The 8,964-nt window shown below is 22.0% G+C and overlaps 2 protein-coding genes across 2 annotated transcripts; both read right to left on the bottom strand.

Moving 5' to 3' along the window:
- Nucleotides 1-289: 289 nt before the first annotated feature.
- Nucleotides 290-1,416, bottom strand: LOC128953183 (uncharacterized). Its single transcript, XM_054298656.1, has 2 exons — nucleotides 1,336-1,416; nucleotides 290-1,207 (listed from the first exon to the last, which is right to left on the bottom strand). Exons 1-2 carry the CDS (start codon nucleotides 1,394-1,396, stop codon nucleotides 426-428), a joined length of 843 nt encoding a protein of 280 aa, XP_054154631.1. The 5' UTR covers nucleotides 1,397-1,416; the 3' UTR covers nucleotides 290-425.
- Nucleotides 1,417-2,930: 1,514 nt separating this feature from the next.
- Nucleotides 2,931-8,159, bottom strand: LOC128953133 (prostatic acid phosphatase-like). Its single transcript, XM_054298608.1, has 3 exons — nucleotides 7,045-8,159; nucleotides 3,855-4,124; nucleotides 2,931-3,311 (listed from the first exon to the last, which is right to left on the bottom strand). The coding sequence occupies exons 1-3, from the start codon at nucleotides 8,077-8,079 to the stop codon at nucleotides 2,931-2,933; spliced, it is 1,686 nt and encodes a 561-aa protein (XP_054154583.1). The 5' UTR covers nucleotides 8,080-8,159.
- Between the last annotated feature and the right edge of the window lie 805 nt (nucleotides 8,160-8,964).

The following is an 8,964-nucleotide window of genomic DNA, read 5'->3' as shown; positions in this document are numbered from 1 at the left end:
GTCTCTCTCTCTGTCTCTCTCTCTCTCTCTCTCTCTCTCTCTCTCTCTCTCTCTCTCTCTTTCTTTCTTTCTCTCTCTCTCTCTCTCTCTCTCTCTCTCTAATAAAACAGCTGTACATATAAAGTGCAACTCAAACAATGACCACTTGATTAGCCGCCGATACTCTGGAGAGGCGATAACTGGGCGAACATTAATCAAAAAATTATTGATTGAATATTATTTTTTAAACAACTAATAAAAATTGTTAGAAAATAAAACAATTATATAATTAGTTTTTTTTAAATGCTCTTTTATTATATATATATAAAGTTAGGGTTAGATTAGATTTATAAAGTAATACATAATTAATAGGCTAATCAAACAACAACATAACCTATAATTAATTAATTAATTACTGTATTATTATATTAACTAATAACTAATAATTAATATTTTTTCTTAAATAACTGCTTAATCTGACCAAACGATTGATCCCAACGTTTATTGAATGCAATCAGATATCGATATTTTTCGGGTAACTGATCCCTACCACCACCACTACCCGACAATCGCTTAACCTGTTCACCAATGGCTGCATTGTAGGCCTGTCCTATTGACCGGTAAAACCCGTACAATACACGCTGAAAATTAGGTTCAATATCCCGGGTCATCAGTTTACCCAATTCACCCGACAATTCAATCAATGGTTTACTCAATAGATTATATCTATATATACTATGTTGTCGTCGGTGTCGGCGATCCATATCTTTTGATGCAAACAACTGTACCAAATATAGGCTCAGTTCGTCAAACAGTTGGGCACCGGTAGCTATACGTCCTGAAAAATTCCGATCAATACCATTGTTGTCGGCATTTTGGTCGATGTTTTTCCGAAACAATTTCAATCCACGGCTCAGATCGACTAACAATTGGTCCAAATCGTAACGCATAACAAAATCCAGGTCATCCTCGGCAACAGTGGCCATACCGTTGAAAAATTCATCTAAATTTGTATCCAAATCGGATAGCTGTCGACGATACTGGTCGGCCCATGTGGACATACCGTTATTCATGAGTAGGCCAACCAAATCAAACTTTACGGGTAGTCTATATACTACCGGTGCCGGCGGTGCCGGTTGTCTACCATTTTTATGATTATGATGTTTACGATTCTTATGATGTTTCTTATGGTGGGAACCGGAGTCGGATGAATCAGATTCCGATGAACCTGTAGTTTGTATTTTAATAATAATATTAATTAATTAATTAATTAATTAATTTATAATAATAAGTAATAATTAATAATAAAATTAGTTTTGAAATTTTTTTTATTAGTAATCAAAAAATAATACTTACAATAGATTAGCCCAACGCCTACTACTACTGTTAATACTAGAAAATTGTATAACAAATTCATTGTTTTAATAATAATAACTATATTATATAAAAAAATTATTATTAATAATAATATTTATTACAAAAAAAATTATTTTTTTACTGATATTTTTATTTAACATTTCAATTGAGCTATTTATACCAATTTTTAGTTGGGCTATTATTTTTAATTAATTTAATAATTATGACATTATTTTTTTTAAATAACATGTGTTTTTTGTTTGTTTGTGTAGTGATTATCAAATTTTTAATACAAAAATAATATTCAATCAATTTATACAGTATTTAAAAATAAAGTTTTTTTTTTTGATTAATAACTTTGATACCTAAAAATAATATTTTAAAATATATAAAAACATATTAATTAATTTTAATATAATAAAAAAATTCTACTAAAAAAACTGTTAAAAAATATTGTATTTTATATGTATTTCTATTTAATTTATTATTTTTGTAAAAAATATGATTTTATTTTATTTTTTTTGTTACAATAAAACTACTGTATGGATACAGTAGTATTGGTATAATAATATAATATAGATTTTTTTTGTAGTTGAAAAACAATTCAATCAATTTTATATTTTTTTTTGTCAAATTAATAGAAAAAATATTATTGTATTTGTAGACTAATGTTATATATGATAATAATTATAATACTTTTAAAATTTTCCTAAAATAACATATTTTCTTCAAATAGATTTATGTATAAAATATTTATTTTATTTTTTTTTTGTATTATTAGTTGTTAGGCAATAATTTAGCCAATAAAACAATAGATAATTTATTTTAGTTTTTAATTTTTAAATAAGTTTTTTGTATAAAAATATTTCATATAAGTATAAACAATAGATTTTTTTGTTTTAAAAATTTTAAATATTTTAAGGATGTTTATATCATATTATAAATATTGTATGTATTAATGTGAAAATTTTTTCAAATAAATATTGTTTTTAAATATATCAATGTTTGAAAATTTTTACAACAAATCAATTCAAACACAATTTCAATGCCATTATAATAATTGAAACAAATTTTTTCGACTTAAAACACATTTAGTTAATCACAAAAAAAATTATCATTTTTAAGTGAAAAAAAAACATTCAAATGTGATGTCAATGATTGTAATAAATGTTTTAATCAAAAAAAAGTAACACTAAATTATCATAAATAAAATTTATTTTTATTTTTTAAAATAAAAATAATTGCAAAAAATTTTCTTAAAAATTATACATAATATTACTTTATAATTAAATTATTTATAATAATATTAAAGTGTATTTTTTGAAAATTTTATTCATACTTAATTAAATTACTAATTGATTAAATTTTTTAGTAAATAATACAAATAAAATCAAATATTAATTGTAATTAATTATAAAATAATATAGGTTTACAAAATTAACTAAAATTAATTTTAAAAAAAATATAATAAAATAGATATAAATATAGAATTAATATTAAAGAAAATAATATATGAAATAAAATATGTTATGAAAAAATCAACAAAAAAAAAATTTTTTGTTGAAAAAATAGATATAAATTTTTTWAAAAAAATTTTAAGTAAATATCGGTATCTCATTGGTTAGTCCGCACTGTTTGCTCCAATCGGTAACAAACAGGTCTTTCATTGTATCCCTAAACTCATCTAAACTGCAACTATTGTCGCCATCTTTATCGCAAACCGTACCGAAACCGGTAAACTTGTAGCCATAGTTAATCGGGTCATTACGTCCATAGTATAGCCGGACATAGTATTGGCCGGCAATCAGATGCAGTTCAATCACTACGGCATCGCCGAAGCTCGGGTAACGGGCCGTACCGTATAGTAAGCGCATCAGCGTATAGACGGCAATATCGTGGGCGGTATAGACATACAGTTTCGGTTGCGGTGTGTTTTGATTAGTCGGACTACCGCTGGTAGTCGTATGGGTGGTAGCCTGTGATTAGTGTTGGCGCAAAAAAAGAGGAGAAATTTATAAAAAAAATAATAGAGAAATTTCTAGAAAGTTTCTAAAAAAAAAAAAAAAATTTCTATCTATGGTTATCTATCCAATGGTTAATTTTTATTATCTCGATATTTCCTATCATATAACAATACATTATTAATTATTATTATTATTTTAATTATTAATTAAACAACAAAAAATTAATTAATTAATTAATTAAACTATGATTTATATAATAAAATGAATCATTTTTTTTTTAAAAATAAACTGATTATTATTAAATAATTATAATTATTTTATATACTGTATATAGGTATCAAATTTTGTATAGTATATGATATTATACTGTATGTATAGTATTATATGTTATTAAAAAAAAATACTAGTATTACAATAACTATAGATATGGGGGGAATCCCCCAATTAGACATAACCATAAAATTTTTGAAATTTCTATAGAAATATATTTGAAAACTTTCTATTTGTGCCCCATCCCCCCCCTCCCCTCCCCCCCCTCCCCCCCCCAATCTCTACCTGGGATGCATTGAACATATTGTTGATCAACGTTTCCAATAGGATACCTGACCTCAACTGTTGTATTTGTTTGTTACCGTAGACAACGTCATAGTATTTTTCATTCAATTCGGTCAAACCCGTCATAACCCGATCGACGCCTACCGATGCCATCCAACCCGGATAGGGTTTAGGCGGCTGATAGTCAAACTCGGTGGTCAGTGTATCGTACAGCCACATAGTACAGGTCAGATCCGTACAGTTATGTCCGGGTAGTGCCTGATTAAGGGCCTGGGGGTGGTGGGTATGTATGTGTTTGGTGCATACACATACACACAAAAAAAATATAATTTAAATATTTCAAAAAAATTATTAGAAATTAATTTTTATAGTATATTAATAAAAGTTTTATATAACTCTATATATAGATATATAATTTACATAATAAAACTAATATTAAGTAATTCAAAACTAAAATTTAATAAAAAAAAATAATAATTATTCAAATATTAATTATACCAACAAAAAAATACTAATTGTATTTGAAAATTATATTTTTGATTTAATTATGATTATTATTATTAAAAAAAATTTGTTTTTTAAATGTTAAGTTATCTAGTTTAAATATTTAAAAAATAAATTATTAGAAATAAATTTTTATAGTATATTAATAAAAGTTTTATATAACTCTATATATATATATAATTTAAAGTTATATAAAAATAATATTAAGTAATTTAAAACTAAAATAATAATAATAAAATAATAATAATAATTATCCAAATATTAATTATACCAACAACAACAAAAAAATACTAATTGTATTTGAAAATTATATTTTTGATTTAATTATGATTATTATTATTAAAAAAAATTGTTTTTTAAATGTTAAGTTATCTAGTTTAAATATTTCAAAAAAAAATTATTAGAAATAAATTTTTTATAGTATATTAATAAAAGTTTTATATAACTCTATATATATATATATAATTTAAAGTTATATAAAACTAATATTAAGTAATTTAAAACTAAAATAATAGTAATAAATAATAATAATAATTATTCAAAATATTAATTATACCAACAACAACAAAAAAATACTAATTGTATTTGAAAATTATATTTTTGATTTAATTATGATTATTATTATTTAAAAAAATTTGTTTTTTAAATGTTAACTCATCTAGTGTGTTATTTTTCTAAAATTTTAATAATAATAATTAAATAAAAATAAATTACATATATATATATATATATATATATACAAATAAAATTATATATTTACTTTTAGAAATAAATTTTTATAGTATATTAATAAGTTTTATATAACTCTATATATAATTTAAAGTTATATAAAACTAATATTAAATAATTTAAAACTAAAATAATAAAAAAAAATAATAATAATTATTCAAAATATTAATTATACCAACAACAACAAAAAAATACTAATTGTATTTGAAAATTATATTTTTGATTTAATTATGATTATTATTATTAAAAAAAATTTGTTTTTTAAATGTTAAGTTATCTAGTTTAAATATTTAAAAAATAAATTATTAGAAATAAATTTTTATAGTATATTAATAAAAGTTTTATATAACTCTATATATATATATAATTTAAAGTTATATAAAAATAATATTAAGTAATTTAAAACTAAAATAATAATAATAAAATAATAATAATAATTATCCAAATATTAATTATACCAACAACAACAAAAAAATACTAATTGTATTTGAAAATTATATTTTTGATTTAATTATGATTATTATTATTAAAAAAAATTGTTTTTTAAATGTTAAGTTATCTAGTTTAAATATTTCAAAAAAAAATTATTAGAAATAAATTTTTTATAGTATATTAATAAAAGTTTTATATAACTCTATATATATATATATAATTTAAAGTTATATAAAACTAATATTAAGTAATTTAAAACTAAAATAATAGTAATAAATAATAATAATAATTATTCAAAATATTAATTATACCAACAACAACAAAAAAATACTAATTGTATTTGAAAATTATATTTTTGATTTAATTATGATTATTATTATTTAAAAAAATTTGTTTTTTAAATGTTAACTCATCTAGTGTGTTATTTTTCTAAAATTTTAATAATAATAATTAAATAAAAATAAATTACATATATATATATATATATATATATACAAATAAAATTATATATTTACTTTTAGAAATAAATTTTTATAGTATATTAATAAGTTTTATATAACTCTATATATAATTTAAAGTTATATAAAACTAATATTAAATAATTTAAAACTAAAATAATAAAAAAAAATAATAATAATTATTCAAAATATTAATTATACCAACAACAACAAAAAAATACTAATTGTATTTGAAAATTATATTTTTGATTTAATTATGATTATTATTATTAAAAAAAATTGTTTTTTAAATGTTAAGTTATCTAGTTTAAATATTTCAAAAAAAATTATTAGAAATAAATTTTTTATAGTATATTAATAAAAGTTTTATATAACTCTATATATATATATATAATTTAAAGTTATATAAAACTAATATTAAGTAATTTAAAACTAAAATAATAGTAATAAATAATAATAATAATTATTCAAAATATTAATTATACCAACAACAAAAAAAAATACTAATTGTATTTGAAATTTATATTTTTGATTTAATTATTATTAAAAAAAAATTTTGTTTTTTAAATGTTAAGTTATCTAGTGTGTTATTTTTCTAAAATTTTAATAATAATAATTAAATAAAAATAAATTACATATATATATATATATAATATTATATATTTACTTTTAGAAATAAATTTTTATAGTATATTAATAAGTTTTATATAACTCTATATATAATTTAAAGTTATATAAAACTAATATTAAGTAATTCAAAAACTAAAATTTAATTAAAAAAAAAGATTTAATTATTATTAATTTAAAAAAAAATTTTTAGTTGCCCAGAGTGTTATTTTAAAAAAAATAATTTAATAATTATAATAATTGAATCAAAATAAAATATAATATAAATTATGGTAAAATAGTATTTAATAATAATAACAATAAAAATACTAAAAAAATTTATTACTATTTTATAATTAATATATATTTTTTACTATTCATATTGAATGGTATTTATAATTAATAATTATATATATATTTAAAAAAAATAAAAATAAATATTAGTTGTGTTTTACACATACCTTCAGAAAATCCTGTTTAGTCTCCAAATACTGTTTAACGGAAGCCGAGGCCATAATATTGGCCTCAATTTTGTCGGTTTGCGGACAATTGGCACCGTAGTATAGCATGGCATCAATTTCCGCGGGTACTGTCTGTACGGGAACCGGTTGCCATTGCTGGGCCAGTCCCGATGATGGCTGCCATATCCATTGATTACGGGGCCGATACAAACCGGCGGCCATTAGTTGGGCACTTTCCAGACACCTTGACTTCGAGGTCGACCTCATACGTACCAATTTGGGTGACGACCCGAGAAACTGGTCGTATCGTTGCCTAAACTGTACGCCCGCTGCGTACAGCCGTTGTTTGCCTTTGTTGGTCAGTTCGCCCAGACCTTCGGGCCAGTAGTAGTCCTGGCCGTACGGATCATCCGTATAAAACGCCAGTGGTGTACGATCGCCGTGCCTGTGGACAACCTGTACCAGTACCAGGGTATTGGTTACCGATGATGATGAGTCATCGACTTGTTGGCCACCATCGTAACTACCGTAGCCGCCAGTGGCCACCACAGGTGGCATCGGCGCCGGTAGCGGTAGTGATGGTTGTGCCAAATACGGCGGTCTCATGTAATAATACTTTAGTAGTGGTCTATATTGCTGTCCGGTTCCGGGTCCGGGACCTCCTATTCCCTGATAGGACGGGTAGGTATTGGTATAATTGCTTGGCTGTCGTTGTTGTTGTGGATATGCTATATATTTCGGTACAATATATAGACCATTATTGTTATGGTTGTTGTTTGATGGCTGAGCTGCTGCTGCTGGTTGTGGTTTGACTACTGATGGTAATGGCTGTCCATATGGTGGTCGTACCGGTACCGGCACCGGCTGCTGATGATATTGTTGTTGATTGGGTCCATAATTAACTACAGGCGCCGGCGGTCCGTATTTGTTGTTAATATTTAAAGCATAGATATTAGTAAATAATGATAAAATGATTAACAATATGATTGTTAACCAATTGATAATAAAATTTAAAATTATCAATTGGTTGGCCATGTTTTTTTGGTTAATATCTATGGGATAGATATGTGATAGATATATGGGGTGTTTAGGTGATGGCCTATACTCATTGATAACTGGCCACTAAATGATTAGTTAGATACTGTTTGACAGCAAATTATATATATATATATATATATATCTATAATGTATTAAAACAATATATACAGTATATTATGTTAGCATTAATATTAAAAAAAAATATTATCATATAATTTATTATATATTAATAATTATAAATATTTTTTTTAGTACTAATACAATTGTATTTTGTTAATATATTAAATTATTAATTGTAATAATAATAATACTAATAATGATAATAATAAATGTTTGTTATTAATAATAAAATAAAAATTAAGATGATTGTTTGGAAATTTTTATTATAACTATAAAATATATAAATATTCAAATATATGTAATATTGAATAATACAGTATTTAATATCTATAGTATATAAAGTGTTTACATTAACTAATAATTTATTTTACATTAATCATATGATTGGATAAATTTTTTTTATTGATAATAATGTTTTAATAGTATATTAGATATCAGATTAAATATAAAATAATATATATATATATATATAATACAAATAATTGATAGTTAAGTGAAAATATTTATATAACAAATAAACTAAATATTTCAATAAATATTATATATTAAACTACAAAAATTTATTATTAGTTTATATTATTATTAATATATGAATCAATAATTTTATTATTAAGTATTATTAGTATTAAATCTTTTCAAATAATAATAATAATATTTCTAAAATAAATGATTATATTATTATTATTATTATAAATATTCATCCGATATTTTAAATGGGAATTTTAATATTTAAAATAAAATAAAATAATAAATGTTATTGTT

Source organism: Oppia nitens, unplaced genomic scaffold (genome assembly GCF_028296485.1).
Source record: "Oppia nitens isolate AA-2021 unplaced genomic scaffold, nextdenovo-longstitch-racon4-pilon3 scaffold20_pilon_pilon_pilon, whole genome shotgun sequence".
Taxonomy (NCBI): Eukaryota; Metazoa; Arthropoda; class Arachnida; order Sarcoptiformes; family Oppiidae; genus Oppia; species Oppia nitens.
This window is presented reverse-complemented; position numbering and strand designations above follow the sequence as displayed.

Bases quoted from the DNA above. Each gene is read 5' to 3' on its own strand.
- LOC128953133 (XM_054298608.1), bottom strand. From the start codon at position 8,079: ATGGCCAACCAATTGATAATTTTAAATTTTATTATCAATTGGTTAACA. The intron at 4,125-7,044 runs GTATGTGTAAAA...CACCACCCCCAG, and splicing joins CTAAACAGGATTTTCTGAAG to GCCCTTAATCAGGCACTACC. The intron at 3,312-3,854 runs GTAGAGATTGGG...CACTAATCACAG, and splicing joins ATATGTTCAATGCATCCCAG to GCTACCACCCATACGACTAC.
- LOC128953183 (XM_054298656.1), bottom strand. From the start codon at position 1,396: ATGAATTTGTTATACAATTTTCTAGTATTAACAGTAGTAGTAGGCGTT. The intron at 1,208-1,335 runs GTAAGTATTATT...TACAAACTACAG, and splicing joins AGGCGTTGGGCTAATCTATT to GTTCATCGGAATCTGATTCA.